At 35.8% G+C, this 21,987-nt stretch overlaps 1 protein-coding gene across 11 annotated transcripts in view; it reads right to left on the reverse strand.

Moving 5' to 3' along the window:
- The window catches only part of PLEKHA5 (pleckstrin homology domain containing A5), a 264,203-nt gene that overhangs the window by 59,431 nt on the left and 182,785 nt on the right, over nucleotides 1-21,987 (reverse strand). For 8 of the 11 annotated variants that reach the window (XR_005218219.1, XR_005218220.1, XM_037845005.1 and 5 more), the window contains 4 exons: nucleotides 12,559-13,024; nucleotides 9,822-9,905; nucleotides 7,304-7,423; nucleotides 6,396-6,449 (listed from right to left, as the gene is read on the reverse strand). Coding sequence is in view for 9 of the 11 variants with exons in the window: in XM_037845005.1 (XP_037700933.1) it covers nucleotides 6,396-6,449; nucleotides 7,304-7,423; nucleotides 9,822-9,905; nucleotides 12,559-13,024 (724 nt within the window). In the remaining 2 variants the exon portion in view is untranslated. The remainder of the gene's footprint in view (nucleotides 1-6,395; nucleotides 6,450-7,303; nucleotides 7,424-9,821; nucleotides 9,906-12,558; nucleotides 13,025-21,987) is intronic. The other 3 variants (XM_037845011.1, XM_037845013.1, XM_037845012.1) reach the window with 1 other exon arrangement.

Below are 21,987 nucleotides of genomic sequence, written 5' to 3' on the forward strand. Positions count from 1 at the left end.
TGTTCAGTTGGGTACTTCTGCAGTTTCTATTCATTTGTCAACTACTCTGAGCCTAAGGCAGTTGGTAATATATTCTCTTCTTCCCTGCTCACTTTATTCACTTTTGGACCTTGGTATCATTTTCCGAAGTAAAATTCTGGCAAGCAAGCCTACATCAGGTTCTGCTTTCTGGGAGAAAGCCAGGCCATGTTAGATGACATGGCTAGAGATGAAGAGAAACATATGGTAAGCAGATGAATTACCAGATGGGAGAAAACCAAGAACTGAGAAACTTCCCCAATTAGGGTTGAGAAGGGTGAATATAGCTAGGAAAAAGGGGCAGATTAATTACAGGTAAGAAATAAAGGGAACCATGACACTAATGGAAGCTTTCAAGAGATCAGAGTACCCACACATACGTATTACGTCATTCCATATTCTAATTTCTCTATACATTGCCCACTTAATCCTCCTAAACTTCTGACATCTATCATATCCTGCTGAAGAATTTTCTGGCTTTCATCCACTTTCCCTCCAACCCTTACTGCTAAATATGGAGAGGAAGGGGGAGGATAAGAAAAAAAAGGAGTGGGGTGTGAAGGAAAGAGAAACAAATTACTTTTAACAGAAAGGCATAAGAAAATATAGATAACTGTACCATGTAACTAGTTTGGGATGGTAAGTGTTAAGTAATGTACTTTGAATTTTCCAGTTTCCTTAGCTGGCTTTTCCCAAATGCCTATTCTGTTTCCCCCTAGATATATTACCTCTTGTAGCTCTCAATCATCCCTACCAAAACATAGAAGTTCCAGGATCCCTTAAAGTATTATAGAACATGGGATTTTGCTTAACAACTCAAGAGAAGGAAGTTGCTGAATCAGACATGAACAATGAAAGCCATCAAGAATCTTTTCAATCATCTTGTTAGCATTTCTTCCCTTAAAGGAATGCTGTCTTTCATGAACACAAAGAGCAAGATGCGAAAAAGTGTTCTTGAATTTTTTTTTTTTTACCTTGAATGGTTTCAGAACCAATTACATACATCCACTTAACTGTTCCTTTTTGCATTTCACTCTGTATAAGTATGTTTAAAAGTGGTCAGAGTTCCTGTCTGCACAGATTTCTGTTATTGTCGTTTCTCAAAAGGATATAGGAAGCATAGTGATGAGCAATGTTCACAACATGTTATAATAACAGACTTCATCCAAGTGTCACTTTTAGTATACAGTTCATAAGATACAGCTTAGTTTTATAAAAAATAATTACATCATAAAATCTAAGTGCTATTACAAAACATTTCCATGTTAGAAAGTTTAGCTTACTTTTCAAGATGTTTTAGGAGTTAGCATTAAAGAAAATTGATTTTCTTACTTTCCCAGCAAGATTTTGATAGTTTTTTTTTTTTTTAAATGTACTGATAAAGTACAATACAAGGATTTAGCTACTGACTCTTGAAAACCTTAAATGTTCTGATTTAACAAAAGAACACAAAGGTATCCTTGAGTTACATTTTTCTTTTATTGTACCATGGCAAACTGCTTTGCCATAAGAATTTGACAATAAGGTCTACTATTTTATGCTATATTCAGAAATGATTTAAGTATGCTCTAGATGGGGGGGGAGCTCCAGTTGGGTAGAAACAAATGAATTTTATCAAAAAATGTTAATAGCAGAAGCATATTCTTTTCACAAAGAAGCACTACTTAAAATATACTTTTGAGGACACTGGGAACGGGCAACCCCAAGTGACAGACTGAGGTACGTCCCTTCCTTTCCACTTCTCACCAGGCATACTGTTCTTTTGCTTTTTTTGTGTTCATGCAGATGTTTCTGATACAATTAACTTTAGTGACTTGGAAGGGCGGTGGGTAAAGGTGGTATGTCATCATTTTAAAGCAGATTTGTAAAAGCACAATCAATGTTATAATACAATTTTATATCTAAAAGAGGAAAAACAAAAAAAAAACAAAAAAACCCAAAACTTGCTGTAGTACCAGAGTGTAGAAGACACATTCTGTTCAGTGTAGTAGGTATTCTCATAGGTGGAAACTCCCTCTCTGTGGCATATCATGTTGGGGATGTTGGAGTATTTGTTTTATCCACAAGGGGCTGTCATGTTTACAAAAGGCTTGTGAAGTACTGCTCCAAGTCTCTCGATCTTCTATCCAGACCTACACACCCCAGTCTTAGTTCTGAGCATCTCGCCTTGTATTCTCAACATGGAAAAATCTGGCGAGAATGTTTAAAAAAAAAAAAGAACATCTAAACTCTCTTGTAACCACTCTTAATAAGGAAAGTTAGAAAGAAAAAGGGAGTGAGGAAGAAAGGAAGAGCTAAAGTAGGGATGACGAAAATGGGTGGAGGGACTGGAATATTTTCTAACTTCCCACTCCTATTCATCCTCCCTTCAGGATGGATCAAAAAAGCCCAAGCTTTCACCTCCTCCTCCGTGGAGAGGCTCTTGCCTAGTTCCTTTCCTCAGATCTTGGTCTGGTTTCTGAAACTCCAATTTTCTTCTTTTGCTCATCCCAACGAGTCCTTGTCCAGGCCACAGGAACCTACAACTAGAAGCTGCTACTTAACAATGCTAGACTTGCTGAAGATATACATGCTCCTGAGATCCTGAAGTGGCACTCCAAATGCATTATCTAGAGAGATGTTCTCCTTAAAATGTAGCTATGTAAATGATGTCATTACTGCATTTAGATATACTACTGGGTTAAATACAGCTTTTTATAACCTGGTCTGGGAATCTAATCCCCAGGGGTGCTGTTAAAAACATTTAATAACTGCTAGGGTGTGGGAAACAAAACAACTGGTTATGCCCTTACTGTATCTTACTGCTGAATATCATCAGATTGTTGGCTACTATAAGCTTCTTTGGAAACTTGTTATTCAATTTCAAATAAATGTCTTACATTTGGCTCTATGGAATCTTTAAGACTCCTAATTATAAATGCTTGCTTGGAAAGCCATATAGTTCCAAAATTCATACTTAGTCTGCCTGTCTCTGAGAAGAAAAGAAAGTACATCAAGATATTCTCTTTTCCCTTGCAAAATAAATACTAGTTACTACGGCATTTTCAAGAATTTCTAGAGATACTCCATTCTTCAGGGGAGGAGATATCATTGCAATTATTGATAATCCCGAATTTAATTCCAACTTCTTGGAAAGTACAGAGCCATGGTAAAATTTTACTTACAGCTTTTTTTCCTCTCCCTTCCATATTCTGTTAGGCAGAGAGATAAACATGGAGAAAGCTAACAAATGCTAAATCCATTCTAATTTTAGGATGAATTTTACAAGTTTCACTTAAACTGTACCCAAAAGTTTCTCTAATATTCAGTGATAACCAAGCTGAATAATTAGAAAATGAGTTACTGATACAATCATTTATGCATTTTTCTAAATAGAACTTGGATGAGGTTAAAGTATACAAGCTAGGATTATTAAATGTTTGCAGGTTATACTTTGTGGTTACATTATATTAAAATTCAAAAAAATGACAATGCACCTGGACTGATGTTAATAAACGGACTTTGAATATTCTACCTCACTAGGCTATAAAGGCATGAATCAATTGTAACAGTGTACTTAAAGATGAAGCAAGCAAAAAACAGAAGAAAATTCTACCATATAGTTAGTATAGGTATGGTTATTTAAAAAAAACACTTCAATACATGATTTCTCTCTTAAATGGTGATAATCAGAAATTAAATTATAGTGCTCAAGGTATAGGCACCAGAAGTTAAGATTTTTAGTTTAACATGTTAATCATTTTTTACATCCTACACCAATCTTCAGAATTCAGATAAGGCATTTTCATTTATTTGTTATAAACATTCCATTAGTATCACAAATGAATTTACCTCTGAAGCAACTCAGAGAAAATACTTTTTTGGTTCTATTTTTCATGCATATTAATAGGGATAAATAGAATGTAAATCAATTAAAAACATTCTTTTGACAACTATGGTATTTGGCAAGGGGCAGGAGGAAGATTCTATTTTTGTTGTTGGCCTTAGGTCGTTCTGATGATTTATTAGGGCAAGCAAAGTGTTGAAAGTGAGAATCAATTAGCACATGTTCATTTGGTATGATACACAGTATAAAGTGTGACCAGAGCCTTTTCACCTGACTTTCAGATTTTAGAATCCACTTTCCAATTTGTGTTTATATAAAGCTGATGAATCAATTTATAAACCCAAGCAACCAATAATGCCCATTAAAACAACAGACCTGGTTATCTAAAATTAATTACTGGCAGTAAAAAGATTAAAAGCTGGAAATGTTTGAGGTGAATGAAGGATTTTATTAAAATTCAAAATTATCAAAAATCCTTTTTATATAACTTAATAGGCATAATTGTTGATACAAAATATAGGACATTTCAAAAGTAAATAATTTCATTTAGATTAAGTATAATTATTTGAAACCATAAGGAATTCTGACTTATTTAAACAGAGATTTTCTTTAGGAAACCTTAAGGACACATTTAGGAATGTGTTTCTAGGCAAAGCACTCACCATATTTTTCTAGACTTCTAATTATTATCTAAAATGCCATCAGAAATGAGTCTTATTTTAATGCCAAAAAAACCCCACATTCAAACAATTCAATTCTGTAATTTTTCCCATCATCATAAAATTAAAAAATAGGAATAATATAACTTTGTTTTAGGATCTAGTATTTTTTTTTTTTTAAGTGAATTACTACAAAACTTTTGCTGACATGGTGAGAGAGTAGAGAAGACCAATAAAAAATTGAGATTTTTAGAAGCTGCCTGTCACTACTAGCATGGTGGACGAGCATGGTTCGAGTGTAGCGATGAGAAGAAAAACCTCAGCTGGGATCTGAATTGCTTAGGTAAAGGGATGGAAGAGAGCCAGATCTGAGAAAGGGAGTTGAGGAGAAGCAACTTAGCAAATAGTAGTATTTTAGATATATTTACATGCCCTTTCTTAAGATTTTCTAAAGTTCTATGTCTCTGCATTTTCAGTTTAGATTTTAGCAGGGCAAGTAACAACTACAGTAAACCACTAAGTTTATTTCCAGAGATTCCAGATAACTTTAGATTCACATTTATATAATTTTTTTTAAATCAAATTTTTCTAACATTCCATTGTTTTTCAGAACTATCTCTAGCCTTACATTTGAAGAGTTTTTAAGAAAGTGATTTCCCAAGTATCTTAGAGGCTTTCTGGCAGTGTGGAATTTTAAGAGAAGACTTATTTTCCTATTTTATTAGTGAATGTATCTTAATTAGACTACTTTCAAAGTATAACATACACTGTTGTTAAATTTCAACAGCCCCAGTATCTAAACTATAGACCTAAATTTGGATACATGCAATGTTGATTTCTAAAGCATTCCAATAGGCAAAATATAAATTTCACATTACCAAAAGTTTGTATTTTTTAAATAAAATAAGAAAAATGATCTGACATCTTTTAAAGGGTTATCCTAGTGCAAAACCCTTCTTTAAATATAAATAATTGAGAGCAGTACATTCTTATTTTGTTTCAAATAAGCAAATATAAATATGTAAACATCTGTCTTACAACTTTTTCCATAGTAACCTCTTTGATAAAATATTCAAGTTTGGACATTCTAAAACAAGCTAGAATAAATTTTAGCTTTATTTATATGAAAAAATGCATTCACTGAAGAAATTCTATGTTTAAGAACATATCAAAAATTTTCATCAAATAAAAATAAACAGTAAAGCATTTTATAAATAATAAAATATGGGAGAGTCAGTACTTATTCGTGAACTGCCACTTTAACTTTTGAACAACAACTCTAACCAATCATGCTTGCTGTTATCACTGAGGAAATGCTAAGAACTGTAGATCACTTTTTAAAAATGACTCCTCATATACAATGTTTGGCAAAGACCAAACACTGGGAGGGAGCAGCAAACAGGGGATAAAGACATGCAATTAAAAATTATTTCCACTACACATTATGCCCATTGTAAGTCCCCATATGGAATACACACCACACTACATCCACGCCCCTACCCAACTTGGTGTCTATTCCTTTAATTAGGTGAACACCAAGCTGAGATAAGCCTCAGAGAATAGTTTTCCTTGGGATAAGAAGGAAAACGCCTAGAAAAGTCAGGCTGTCACAATTTCAGGTCACCAGGCCTTCTTCTGTCATCCCCATGACCTCCATTAACTATCTTTTTCTCCCTGTTTATCATGGTATTCCTGAATTCACCTGTTGGTAGGAGATTTCTTATTCTGTTACTTGTGCAAGTTCTGAGGGAATCCTGTATTACTTATTTTATAAGCAAATAAAAATCCACTATTAACTCAAAGTGAATGAAAAATCTAAGTAGCCCAAAAACTACACTACATTTAAGAAGTTTTATTAGTTATTAAAAGTAAGAAAATTCTACAAATCCCACCTGATGATCCAAATATATGGTGTTCCTTTGAAGACGATGAGAAAGAATTTCGTTCTAGTAGGCACCAATCAAGAAAACAAAGGGACAGAGAAAGAAGGTGCAGAATTCAGGAAAAGTTCAGCTTTGAAATAAGAGAAACAGCTAATTTACTAAAACCTACTGTATCACAGCACACCACAACATTCATGCCACATGCTCACCTGTAAATGGTAGAGATGATTTATTAAATTATGAAATTATCCTTAGTTTTATAAGGAATTAAGTAGGTAAGCATATAAACTGAATATTTAAACAAAAATCCATCCAATGGCTTTAGCAGATTGGATGCTAGAAGCTTGACATGATACTTTTCTGTCACATACAATGATTTCTTTCAATAAGGTATGTAAGAAGTTAAGATGTCCATGAGTCATTTTCTCATATAACCAGAGACTATTAAATCCTTTGAGAAGTATATATAATTGTTCATTCTAATTATCAAGAATAAAAGGCATATCTAAAAATAAATCTTTGAAATCTAAAAGGCATAGTATTAAAACTACAATCAACTTTCAAATTTTTACTTTACTGGAAATTATAGGAATTTGCAATATCTGTTTTACCAGCTGTGGAAGGTATGGTATCAGGTGTATAACACTATTTCAAAGTCTGTATGCATTTCTTTCCTCCTGATCAAAAGCTAGTGGGTGATGGGCTAAGAAGAAATTCATCTTTCCCGTATTTTCTTTCATTAATATATAAATAAATAAATTGAATTCTCAAAGGGTCAATAGCAGGTCCTAATGTTGTCGATGCAATGATGGTATGGGCTCATGTTCAACACTAACAACACTGATCAAAGTGATTAATGGGTGGTTCAAGGTGAGTGATGATGGCAGATGACACAGACAGATCTCTTCATAGCTGACCTTTGGGCTGTGGGCCTCAAGTTTCAGCTGCATGAGCTGTGCTAGCGTATGTTCCCGGATACTACTCAGTTCAGCTTGCTGCCGTCTCAGCTTTATTAGCAGCAGCGTAAGCTCCTCTGGCTGAAGGAGTACAATTTAAGAATCCAAACAGTGGAAAACAGATTAATTGTTGCCTTAAGTGACAGATATTAAACCAAGATTTCTTGGCAAGTTTCCTCTTATGGTTGACATCAAACACAGTGCCTAGGCACTATGATGATAGGTCCTACATATATCATAGATATCTAGAGAAATAGAAGGAACAGTGTTACTCTAAAAGACACAGCAAAGCAACAGTATATTAAGGCATATAAGTTTTCTCAGAACTCATGAGAGAATATTTAAATATTAAGCATAAAAAAACACAACAGCAAAAAACCATTATCAAGGTTTGTACATAAGAGCTATTAAAAGATTAATAATATTAAAAGATTTTATAATTAAATGTTTACAAAATTAAACCTAAGACTTTTCCAGCTAAAGAACAGCACCTGCATTTCCAACACACCATTATAGAGAACAGAAAATAATTCAAAGTAATTAAGATTCATGAAAACTTGGAAAATAGTTTCACATTATTGAACTCAGTACCTGGGATCTATTAAATGCTTCCCAATTATATAAAACCTTTTGGTTCTGTATTGGTTACTATGATTACTAAGGGGAATGAATTTTCAAAAGTGGATACAATTCCTTAACACTTCAATCTGATATATTTTTCTTTGTTAGCATTGGCATTCTTACAGGACATAAAATATTGCCCAGTATTTCTCAGAGCTTTGTTATGATTAAAAACTGCATGCAGGCCAGAGGAGGCTGTCTTCATTGAAGTGCTACAGCATGCTCTTAAAATGTCCAGGCCAAAAAACCATCCTTTGTAGTGATTTGTTTTGCTTATACCATGGCACCACACTAGCTCTCTTCTGTTCACTTGCTTTATTTTTCCATACCATTCTTTTCAGAGACAGAAATAATTTTAAACTATTACTTGGAATCACATTAAAAATTACTGCATTCAGGCGGGAAAATGCTAATAGAAACAAACTGCAGCTACTACTGGATTCTTTAGATAAAATTCTATATCTCTATATAGAGAAAACTTTTTTTATTAAACAGTCAAAGAAAGGTTATTGTGTATGGGACTTAAAGAAAACTGCATAACAGAAAAAGAGTAGCTGCCTTTGCTTTGATGCCAACCACATCTTGTGACCTCATGATTCTGGGATATTCCATGTCTTGTGATCATAATCAAGGTCTTGTCTTGCCAGGGTGAAAGTAGGGCGAGGGGAATTTAGCTATTCTAAGACCTAGAGTGATACTGACATAAATACCAAAGGAAGAAATCTTGAACCCCTGGTTTACTATTTATGCAACAAAAAGGATAAAAAGAGCTTTTCAACAGGAAGAAGGATTCCAATAAGTATCTTAGATAATTAAATTTTGAGGGCAAATAAAAGAATTTGGCCAAGGAAAAAAAAAAAGTAGTACAGGTGGTAAATAAATGTAATTTTAAATATCCACTAGAGGGAGCAAGGCAGAGGAGAAAATTTCAAATATTTAGCATTATCTTATGATTAATGCCTGTTTCTTTGCCATATCAATAATCTAACATCTAACACCTGAAATTCTTAGATTCAATCAAGAAATATATATAACTTCTAACAAATAAGTTGCAAGTAGTTTAAAGCCAGGAAATACTTCATTACATCTAAGCAGGTAAAAGATGAAATAAAAGGTTTGCAAGAAACATAAAAGATGAAATTTGATTACTGCAGGAAAAGCATTTTAAACAATGAACAACTACAAAGTTGCTCAAATCACATTTTCATCAAAATTTAGACTATCGACTGATGTTAAATATTGTTCTCCTGATAAAATAATGCCTTTAAAATAAATTGAAGTGATGGAAAGTCATCTTTCCCCTTTAATTTGAAGAGGGTCCTGATAATGTAACTCCTTCCCAACTTGAACATAATATTGACAAATGAAATGATGTAGTAAATAGTACTTGCTTTGACGTAGTATTTTTTATAGTGTTCATTTCTCTGTATAAATATGCAAATCAGTTTCTTTTCACTCTAAAGTAATCTATATAAAAATTCAAAGGAGGAACTACTCAATGGGCCTCTTGTTTAACTACAAATAGTTGCTTGCGGGATTTGTTGTGTTAATGAATTAACTGCAACTTCTGTTTTAAGGATAAGGGAATTAACATCCCAGAAGTAAAGGAACCCCCCCAGCTATACAATAAACCTCAGAATACAATCTTATATTTAGCTGCCAGAAAGTGAAAAGCTATCTTTGAAATGGCTCCATGATTCCAAATTCTTCTGATGAACATCTCTTCCACAAAACTAGTAATGTTTTTTCTTTGGAATGCACCTCTCTGGAAATTCAAACTTAAAGCTATGTCCATTATGTGCTTTTATTTGTAGCATGTAAATACACATAATGTGGTAAACAAAGATAACACTCTTACCGTTTTGCCTTGGAGGCTCTGTGGATTAACAGACTGTAAACTTAGGCCTGCTGGCATTGATCTTCTGTCAGGCACATAGACATGCTAGGAAAATAAAAGGTACAATATAAATTTTGTGGTAAAGGCATTTTTTGAGGGGGAGGGGCCAAAGTTAGTCTTGAGAAATCATAAACAAATTTATATTACAAAATACCATTTAAAATTGCTATTAGTGTTTATGAAAGAAGATAGATAACAAAATTTCTTGTTTGACTAAAAATGCCAATGAACACAGTAATTCTATATAGTCTACTGCAGTAGTCCTCAAATGTCTTTTGGTCTTAGGACCCCTTTATATCCTTAGGAAAAAAAAATGAGTAAGAAGAGTGGCATTGTTTTATAGTTTTGCAAATCTGGCTTAATACAAGACAGCTGAATTCTCATACCTGCTCCTGAATTCAATTTGTTACGAAGAAAATCCACCCGCATTGACATATGTAGATGGAAAAGGGTAGAGAACTTCAATAACTTTTCCAGATAATTGTAAATATCTTTGATACTGTGTAAACCTTAAAGAGTGGGAGTTTCTTAAAAGGTGAGTTGCAATGTGGTATCTGAAACCACATCAAGGATCTTTTCATACTGTTTCATTAAATACATTAGTCTATTTGCACTTCAAATGAATTTTTTACCCATCCACAATTCTGAAATATCAAACATTGGTCATTTGGAAAATATCAGTTCAATGAGGGCAGATCTTCCAAATGTTGACGCTTTCAGTAAATGATACAAAAAATCACATTTGTTAAGATCACCACTGATCTTTAAGCACTGAGAAGCTGTCAAGCTCACAATGGCAGATACATTCCTTCCATAATTCTCACTTTAGCTTGAAAAGAATGTTGTCATCGGTAACAAATAATGTCAGTTGTTTACCTGGAAGTGACAGGCTCCCATATGACTTTGAGAAAATGTCTGTCAAATACCCAAGTTTGAATAACCATAGTTTCTCTGTTATTCATTCTTCCAAGTAAAAACAATGCTCAGTCCATGATAAAAGGAGCTAGTTCAGCTTGCAACTCAAATAATCACACAAGTGTTTTTCCTTTTCCATGAGACAACTACTAGTAACTTTGGTATACAATAGAAATGCTTTATATGTATTTCCTATTTGATCACACAGAATACTAAAATGATATGTAATCAAGAGTCAATAGAATTAACTTTTACTGTTTTATAGGGCATTCTTAAATCAAAGTGCTATTTTATGTTATTTTATTTTACTGTGAGTATGTGACAGTGAAGTATACAATGACTACAGTTTGGGGCAACTGCTTTAATTTAGAGTAAGGTGTCAGTAGTTTTACCCACCACTGCGTTTGCACCATTAGTGTACATGTTAACACAGTGAAAAAGACAAATAATGCCTCATTGTTATTCTGAAAATAATTTTGAGTTTGCAGATTCTCTGAAAGGTTGTTGGACCACATCTTGAGAACCACCAGTGTAGATCAAGGAAAATGATACGATAATTTGAAAGAACAAATCTGGTGATGTTGGAGAGGTTTTTTTTTTTGGAAGGTGTAGCTATTTAGTTGGCTGGGAACTGGATAGTGGGTACAAATTTATCTCATAGTTATTGTTGAAACAGATGTTATATCTGGCTAAGAATGTGAAAAATATTCATAACTCTAATTTAGCCACTTCTAATATACATATTATATAAATTGTGTGTGACCAGATTTTTCTTGAATTTTTTACTATTTTTATCAAACATGATTAAATCTTTGGATGTACAAAGTGACTAAATACTAAGCTTTCTTACAACTGAGTTCAAAGGGAGCCTTTATTGGTGAGGCCCACTAAAGCTTCCCCCAAAATAAATTCTAGACTGATTTCTTAATTTCTAACAAAATGATTACTCATGGAATATCAAGCAGATGCTTTAGGCAATAATGCAACCAAAAGATTCAGCTTTCACAAGGCTAAGAAGAAATTGTGCATTTTTAAATGAGTTAATGCCAGAAATTCTTTAGGAGTAAAGAGAAAATCACAGAAAAATTCTCTTTTACTTTAGGATAGACACTAGGAAACTGCACACTGGCTGACTAAGCAAAACAACTGCTTTTAGTATCATGAAAAGCAGATCGAAACAAAGCATTCTGCAATTCACTTCAAATAATCCGCTAAGCAATGCTTATATCAATTTAAGGGGCAAATTAAAACATAATCTGTATCTACATCTTAATTAAAAAAAATACGTATATCACTAACCGAATCATTAAATTGGGTTCCTAAGGAAAATCTAAATATGGCATATATTCACAGCTGGTTAGATGATGCAGTTAAAACTTTTTATCCTAGCAGAGAAGAGAAAGAGCTAAGCAACATGGCAGGTATACCAGAAGAGGCACAAGTTTCCAAGTGTGTCAAGAGCCAATAAAATGCATGTGGTTTTACCCTATGTGGAAAGCTGGTGAGATATGCTATCAAGCAGAGAAGAATGCATAAAGCATCCTCTTAAAAGAACTGCTTCTGTGTTCCTGAGAGGTGAAGCGCTGCGAGATCAGGTTTTATACATGAGATTTTGATACTGTAGAATATTTTCCTTTACTTTTTAAAGTAAAAAAAAAATCTGCTTTACTCACCTTCTAACCATTCTCTTGTCTCTCACATTTAAAAGAAATAATAATATAGTAGAAATAAAACCCAGCATCCGTAAAGTAATGAGTTAACCAAGAATTAGCAGTTATTTTACCTTAGGGTGATGGGCCCTGTGTCTGCGGTCTGTTGTCACATCTCCTCTCTGAATTGGTGAAGACACTTCGGATCTATAGGTTCGCTGAGGGGAGTATCCCTGGTAAGCAGCTATTGAACCGTGGGAAGGCGATGTGGGAATAGAGTGCATTGTCTGGTCAGAAATATTAACCATGGTTTTAGGACTACTCAAAGTACCATGCCGCGGGAGAGTGCTCTGCTTATTATAAAACTGACGCTGCTGCCACTCATAGAGCTGCCACATCGTGTCATCTCTCATTGACCTCCGTTTCTCTTCTGCTCCAGGTCCTACTGTCTTGTCGTGACTGGAAGGGGTCACACTGCAGATACTTTCAGGCCTGGTCTTGCTGTTTCTTGGGAGCGTTCTATAACCTTCAGGGTAGCGGGCCACAATCTGAGCTCTGTGGCTTGGCATATTTCTTGGTAAAGTTTGGTAAGAAATTACTCTAAAATAAAATAAATAATTGAAATGTAAAAATGAAGGAGAGAGCGTTTTCAGATTCTAAATTAAATTACATTTCTTTTGACAAGTAAAATTTCTATTAGGAGCTATTTATTAAAGATCAAAAATGTATAAATAATGAAAAGATTTTAATCTTTCTTATGAAATTCAATTTGATGGACTCAATACATTATGTAGAAAGCATCGTACATCACTAATTAAAGACTACTGATACCACACGATGTATAGTTTGGCTTAAAGAAGAAAGAATATTATATTTCATTTCAGAAATAAGAATGTTCAATGTCTAAGCTCAAGTCTGTCTTCACATTTCATTTATTTATATCTGCAAACTCCCAGAGTCTCAGTTTCACACACCTCATCAGAACAGTTATACAGGATTTTTGTGCATGGATGGAACACTGACACTTTTGAGTTGTGCCTATGGGGCATGAAGACTGAAAGAAAGTATCATAGATATTGTTCTAGTTTGCTAATGCTGCCGGAATGCAAAACACCAGAGATGGATTGGCTTTTATAAAAGGGGGTTTATTTTGGTTACACAGTTACAGTTTTAAGGCCATAAAGTGTCCAAGGTAACACATCAACAATCGGGTACATTCACTGGAGGATGGCCGATGGCGTCCAGAAAACCTCTGTTAGCTGGGAAGACAAGTGGCCAGTGTCTGCTCCAAGTTCTGGTTTCAAAATGGCTTTCTCTCAGGATGTTCCTCTCTAGGCTTCAGCTCCTCAAAAATGTCACTCTTAGTTGCTCTTGGGGCATTTGTCCTCTCTTAGCCTCTCCGGAGCAAAAGTCTGCTTTCAAAGGCCTTCTCCAAAATGTCTCTGTAAGCTGAAGCTCCTCTCTCAGTTCCAGTGCATTCTTCAAAGTGTCCCTCTTGGCTGTAGCAAGCTCGCTCTTTCTGTCTGATCTTATATGGTGCACCAGTAATTTAATTCAGACCCACCCAATGGGCGGGCCAACACCTCCATGAAAATTATCCAGTCAGAGTCATCACCCACAGTTGGGCGGGGCGCATCTCCATGGAAACACTCAAAGAATTACAATCTAATTAACATCGACAGATCTGCCCGCACAAGATAACATCAAAGATAATGGCATTTGGGGGGACATAATACATTCAAACTGGCACAGATATACATTGACTACTCTGTTGTACCATCTCCTTCAGAAAGCATGGATACTTAGGGAAGGAAGTACATTTATGGATTGAAAGAATAACTTTCCTTGATAACTTTTCCTAACTTGAAAAATAAATGCTCAAAATTTTATTTAAACACAACACACTTAAATACAACACTAATTCAGATATAAAATTGCAAATTCACAAATTTTGCAAAGTTTCAAGCAAAGAAATTCACATTCAACTTCATTAATGGTATCAACTTTTTTTTTTTGGCTTTTTAAATCTATCTAAAAATTATTCATGCACATCAAGTATCCAAAATATTAATTTTTAAAAATGCTTCTTTTTTAATATGGCCACTTAATGGCATATTATTAAGCAATGATTATTTCCGTTTCCTAAAATGAAAGAAAAACGAATAATTTTAGGGTATAAGTTTTTTTTTTTTAAACATATTGATAAACATAAACACACATTCTTTTGAGTTTTATCAAAACTATCCTGTGTCAACCTCAAGCTAAGTCAAATATGTTATATGGAAAGGATTTTAAAAAGCCAATTAAAATTTTTATATAAATTTTGGATTTGTGTTTCCGTATCTTCAGAGACAGTTATAGTTACAATTCAAATTTTAAATGGAAACATAAATTTTGTATAACAACCACCACAACAAAATCTAGATTAAAAAGACCAAGGTTACATTATAGGCATTCATTTTGTTCTACCATGTGACTGGCTGTGCTGGTTTGAATGTTATGTCCCCCAGAAATGGCCATACTCTTTGATGTAATCTTGTGTGTGCAGACATATCAGTGTTGATTAGATTACAATTTGAGTGTTCCAAGGAGATGTGACCCACCCAACTTGAGGTGATAACTCTGACGAGATAATTTCCATGGAGGCGTGGCCCCACCCATTCAGCATGGGTCTTGATTACTGGAGCACTATATAAGCTCAGACAGAAGGAACAGTTTGCCACAGCCAAGAGGGACAGTTTGAAGATGCACAGAAGCTGAGAGAGGAGCTGCAGATGAGAGACAGTTTGAAGATGGCTGTTGAAAGCACTCTTGCTCCAGAGAAGCTAAGAGAGGACAAATGCCCCAAGAGCAACCAAGAGTGACATTTTGAAGAGGAGCTGTGGCCTAGAGAGGAACATCCTGGGAGAAAGCCATTTTGAAACCAGAACTTGGAGCAGACCCCAGCCACGTGCCTTCCCAGCTAACAGAGGTTTTCCGGACACCATTGACCATCCTCCAGTGAAGGTACCTGATTGTCGATGCATTACCTTGAACACTTTATAGCCTTAAGACAGTAACTGTGTAACCAAATAAATCCCCTTTTATAAAAGCCAATCCATCTCTGGTGTTTTGCATTCCGGCAGCATTAGCAAACTAGAACACTGGCATAAATCTATACTCTAGCATCAAAGACGATGTAAAATGAACCAAATGTAGGAGAATCGGGACCCCAGTAACCCAGACTTTCTCACTCCTGCTTTCAATACTTAGTTAGCAACTCTCTCTCAGTTACTTTATTTTCACCACAGAGTAGAAAAACTACATATTTTAGTGCCTCCCACTAGGTGTTAAAATATCATACATTTTGGTAAACACATGGACCTGAAGGGGTTAAAGACTTGATAGGTTAGTTACTTGACCATACTCTATAACCTGGCAAGCCTTGGCTGATGTTACAGCTCTCTCTGGACCCCCAAAACTTGTCATTAACAGTGCATAAATACTAACATATTATAGGAAAGATTTCTTTGTGATTGAGTGGGATGAATTGGGTGCCTCTTGGGCTATGAAGCATGCTAATAACAAAATCCCTGCACAACTGACACCTACCAGGGTAATAAAATAATGTTACACTTACACACACCAGAGAAAGTCTCATGTTAAATATATACCCACAAAGGGGATAAGGTTGTGAAACCTATTACAATACAGTAGGAAAAGAGTAAAGTGGAAAAGGCAGGTGATCAAAAATCAGGAGAGTCAAGTTTTGATTCTTGCTTTCCTATTTTTTTTTTTTTTTGTCCCCGTTTTTCTACTCATTCATCCACACACTGGACAAAGGGACATGTGAGCCACACGGCTTTCCCAATCACACTGTCACCTCGATAAGCTACATTTTTATACAATCGTCTTCAAGATTCAAGGGCTTTGGGTTGTAGTTTGATAGCTTCAGGTATTTACTGCTAGCTATTCCAGTTCATTAGAACCTAAAAAGGGTTATCTATATTGTGTGTAAGAGTGCCCACCAGAGTGACCTCTCAGCTCCTTTTGGAATCTCTCAGCCACTGAAACTTATTTCAGTTCACATCCCCCTTTCGGTCAAGAAGATGTTCTCCATCCCATGATGCCAGGTCTAGATTCCATCCCAGGAGTCATACTCCACGTTGCCAGGGAGATTCACTTCCCTGGGTGTCAGATCCCACGTAGGAGGGAGGGCAGTGATTTCATCTGCCAAGTTGGCTTAGCTAGAGACAGAGGGCCACATCTGAGCAACAAAGAGGTCATTCAGGAGGAGACACTTAGGCACAATTATAAGCAGATTTAGCCTCTCTTTTGTAGCAACAGTCTTCCCCTTAGGCACAATTATAGGCAGACCTAGCCTCTCCTTTGCAGCAACACTCTTCCCAAGGGCAAGTCCCGTGATTGAGGGCTTAGCCCATCAAACCACCAGTCCCCAATGTCTGTGAGCACATCTCTTGCTTTCCTATTAAGTACTTAGACCTCAGATGAGTTACCTGTATGTTCTGGGACTCAGAACATTTTGAGGGCAGGGGCAGGGATGTGGAGGGATCAGACGGAGATCACACTCTAACAGAAGGAGTTAATGGGCCAGCTAGAACTGGAATGCAAGCCTTCTGCTTTCTAAAGCAGAGCTCTTTTCATTATGTCAGAAATGCTCATACTACTTTTGGGTTTAATGAAAAAGTAAAATAATCCTTATGTATTTTAGGATTCTCTTTGGACTTTATGATTTTTCACAATTTTTAAAATGAGGTTATGATTTACTTTTGGCCAAAAGGAGAGATGTTAAAAAAATAAATAAATAACTTTACCCTTCTTATCACAATCGTTTAACTAAAAATTAAAAGGCACCAACAAAATTAAGAGCATAATCTTAGAGTGCCAAGAGAGTCCTTTAATCCAAATAAATTAACTACACTGCAACCATAATCTGGTCAGCTGGCCAACTGAAACTTTTTGGGCTTCAGCTTTCTCATCCACAGGACGATTTGATCACTAAGGTATCTTACAGCTCTAAAATCTCCTGCCTTATTTTGTATTTCTAAACATTTTCAATTCCTTCAATATTCCTCCTAAATTAAGTCTCCTTCAGCATCCTGGTTGTTCTTCAGGTTTTCAATGTCTCTACTCAACACAGGTTTGCTAGAACAGAACAAAATGCTTCCAGACAAGAACCATGCAGCATTAGCATGTAGGCTAATCACCCCATGACTCTGAGGCTGGGGTGGGTGAGAAAGGGGCCTACTACTCGGATATAACCAGAATAAAGGGCTCACTTCTTGCTGCTTTCCCTCCATGTATACTTCCAATTTGTTTTCTGCTTGGTCTCCCTTCCCATCCTCATCTTCTTGTTAAAATGAAAGCCAGAAACTGGAAAAAGTCCAGAGTTGGCAACCCCACAGATATCTGCTTAGGAAGAGAGTCAGCCAGGGAAAGTTGATTCCATCTGAGAGACTCTGCCCCAGCAATAAAGCAAGTTACCATGACAGATCTTGCTTTATTTGGTCTTTCATAAGTTCAAGAGATATTACAGAGAACTTGATATGCAAAAGGCTCTGAATTAGGCACTGAACTAGACCACAGAAACATACAATGAAAAACGTAAATAATACTAACTTTATATACTGTTTGAAAATATTTAAAAAGGAAAGCTCATTTATAAGCATATTAAAGGCTACACTGTCAATTTAAAACACACCAAAAACTGGCTACAAACTCATGTTTAAATTCTAGTTCAGATATACTCCTCTGTCAGTCTTTGCCACTGAAGCATTCATAATATGATACAGAAAGCACACAGAATGTGAGCAGGTCCATGTTGTAGAGATGTATATTAATCTTGAACTGCCAATTCATCATATAATCATTAACAGCAGGCTACTTTTCTACTAAGCTTGGTTAATTAATGACTACAAATTTTAAAAGGCTCTTCTGCCATCTTTGGAACCACTTTTGGGGAATTTTAATAGGAAATCAGCTTATTATCAAGTAAATGTATTTATCCCATATACTTTCTAGCATTTTGAGACTTGTTATTCAAAAACTACAATTTCCTTCAGTGGCTTTCCCCAAAGAGATTCAAATTAAGCAAAGTGTGATTTACTTTTAAGTGAAAGCTTAAGAAATGAACACTGTAAGCTCCTTCATGAGGTTTAGTACCCTATTCACCAGCAGCTGCCTGTCAAACACCATGAAAACCCTGTCCCTGTGATTCTGCCACACAGAACAATGGCTTAAGGCACTGTGCAACTCAGCAGCACCCCATTCACAAAGAAACTTTGAAGCTTTGTTCTCAGATGCAGGGATCTACTATCTGACTAAATATTAAACCGCTTTTCTATTAGAACTTTAATAATAAAAGAAAGCCTTTCGTAAAGATTTTAAATGAATTATACCATGAATTGAAATTATGCTGATTTCTACCAAAGTGACACCACAACTAATTTTTTTATCACGCTTATTTAACAATGCAGATGTTATATTTCAGTCTCAATATTTCTAGCCATTACATAAGAATATGAAACTAACAGTATTTATAGAAACTGGCACTACAGTGAAATCAATCCAAAGATGGAGGAGGAATCCAGAGAAAATCCAGTACAAAATGACATAAGAACAGCCTTCAGAAGCTGTTGGTCTGCATCAAAAGAAAAAAAGTCACAGAAAGTCTTTATATATGTTAATTACATCCATCAAGGGACTTGTGCTTAGAAACTACCACTTAAGCTTAACAATTTGAAAACTGATTCCACTTTGAAGTCAGAATTAATTTGTTTGGTAGAGATTCAGCAAATCTTTTGATTTGGATTTTTAGTTATTTCCCTGAAAGTGGCTGCTTTTATAAGTATCTCCAAACATCCTTTCATTTTTTTTTGCATAACTACTTCCGGCTTCTTTCCTGTCTAATCAAATTTTATTTTTGAAAAAACAAAAAACAAAAAACAAATAATTCTCACAACTGTTTCCTGGGAAAATCAGAAAAGCGAGCACTGAGGCTGGAAAAGAGGAAAATGGAGGCGAACAACACAGCAAGGGAGGTTGTTTCTGCAGCCTTGGGAAATATGACTAAGGATGAAGCCAAGTGTCCCCTTGCCTTTGAGCTGCACTCCTGAAAGAAGAGAGTAGAGGCTGCAGCTAACAACCATGAACATCAGCCACCAACAAAGGAGCAAAACTGGAAGAACGTTCCCACACCTCAGAAGTTTTACTACTAAAATAAGTTAATTATCATTTAACCACATTATTAACATCATGGTTTTTCAGTTTTCTGCTACTGATAAGAGCTACAATAACTCTGCAGTTAATTTTTACTTACACTAAAGTACTTAAAAAATTCTGCATCACCAAATTCATGCCTAAATGACAGAATCCTTTTTCTCATCCACTGGCACCTGCTTTTCCCCCAATTCCTCTGCCCTTTATTTTTGGTTCACTTTGCAGCCCCTCTCCCTCACTTCATTCTTTAAATGCAGATGTTCTTTCTAGTGGTAAGTATAATCAAACAGAGCCTCTGGGTTTTCCTGGAATCAACACACAAGTTAAATTGCCTGAACTCATGCCTACTTAATCCCCTAGAGAGGTGGCCGGCCCAGATAGCCAATCCTCCAGTTAGTTACATCGGGCCAAATACAAAGTAAAGCCCACTTGCCCTTAATCCACCCTTATAGGAAGGATAAACCTTGTCCAATCAATAGCACTTACAGTAACTTCCTTCTTCATGTCTATAAAAACTGCTTGCCAATACTCAAAATGCAATGATGATGCTTTAGCTTTTATAAGTGATCAGTTTCCTTGCTGCAGCAAAACTTTTGGGTCCTGAATAAAATACTGTAATATGCAAACATGACTCCAATTTGTCTTTTCACACAGGTTTTGCCTTAGAATCTTAATTTTATCCAGTCTTCTGGTGAATGCATTTATGATGAATTAATTTATCCTCATGCTTAGCTTTAATTACTTTCTTATTGCAATTTTATTGAGCTATATTCACACACCATATAATCCATCCAAAATATACAGTCAGTGGCTCACAGTGTCACCATATAGTTGTGTACTGATTACACAATCAATTTGAAAACATTTTCTTCACTCCCCCCAAAAATAATAAAAATAAAAATAAAAAAGAACACCCAAAACATCCCCCACTCCTTGTGAGGACCCAGGGCCTGGGCTCCACTCCTCTTCCATTACTGAGAAATTCACAGCCGCCTACAGGACCAGGCAACAGGCCCCTCCTTCCCAGGGGGAAAGCATTAAAACTTCCCTCCCCTAATCACGGTTAGTAACCAAATCTTGGGAGACCTTGTTGTGAACAAATCTCATGAGAAACTCCGTTGTCACAAACCTTTATAAACCTTCCCACCTTGGCACCCCTCTCCATCTCTCTGCAGAATGGTGGAGCACTGACTTCATTCTCCCAACCCGCAATCATTGGGAAACATCGTCTCCTGTTTTGTAAGTCCCTAATAAAACTCATGGGTAACTCCATGCCAGACGTGTTCTTTGGTTTTGGGGCTTATCTAGGTTGGAATACCCCTTATCCCACTTCCCCACCCCCCATTTTTTGTGTTTGTTTTATTACTCATCTGCCCATACACAGGGAGGGTCAGTCACAAGGTTATCACAATCCCATGGTCACACAATAAAAGCTATGTAGTTATACAATCATGACCGAGAATCAAGGTTACTGCATTACAATTCAACAGTTTCAGGTTTTCTTTCTAGCTATTCTGATACACTAGAAACGAAAAAACAGTATCTATATAATGCATAAGAAAAACCTCCAGAATGACCTTGCAACTCTATTCGAAATCTCTGAACCACTGAAACTTTATTTTGTTACATTTCTTTCACCCCTTTTGGTCAAGAAGACATTTTCTTTAATTACTTTTGATATGCTGGTAATGTTGCCCCAAACCAAATTCAAGTGTCAGACACAAGTGCCTCAAATTCAACCTGTTCAGCCACTTATCACCTTCTCTCTTCCCAACTCTTCTCTGTGTGGTGAAAGGCACCAGACAGTTTTGGTTGTCTAGGCCAAAAAGCAGGGTGTCACTCTTGACTTCTTCCAATGGCTCAAATGAGTCCTGAGTGAAATTGGTTTGCAACTAAGCACATACAAGCAATCAACTAGTCTTGTTAATTAAATTATGAACACATCCTCTTCCTGTCCTCATTTCAATTACTCTAGTAACATCTGAACTTTCTCCAATTGATTCTCCAGGTTTTGCGGCCAGAGTGTTCTTTCAGAAACACCAATCTGAACTGGTTATCTCTCTATCCTTTGTTCCTCCATCATCCCTTATCCGCCATCATTACAGCAGTTACACTCAGCCATAATGGAATTTTTAAAAATACCTTTCCCTGCTCTCTATCAACTCTGGAACTTTGCATATTAAGCCAACATGCCCATATCATCCTTTATAGCTCAGCTTTATTTCACTTCCTCCAGAAAGGTTTTCCTAAACCCTCAGATTGTGTTGACTGTTCCTGAAATGTGCTCTTATAGCATGCTGTGTTTCCTTCATTGTATATGTCATGCTATACTGCGTTTGTTTACT

This window comes from Choloepus didactylus, chromosome 8 (genome assembly GCF_015220235.1).
Source record: "Choloepus didactylus isolate mChoDid1 chromosome 8, mChoDid1.pri, whole genome shotgun sequence".
In the NCBI taxonomy this organism is placed as follows: Eukaryota; Metazoa; Chordata; class Mammalia; order Pilosa; family Megalonychidae; genus Choloepus; species Choloepus didactylus.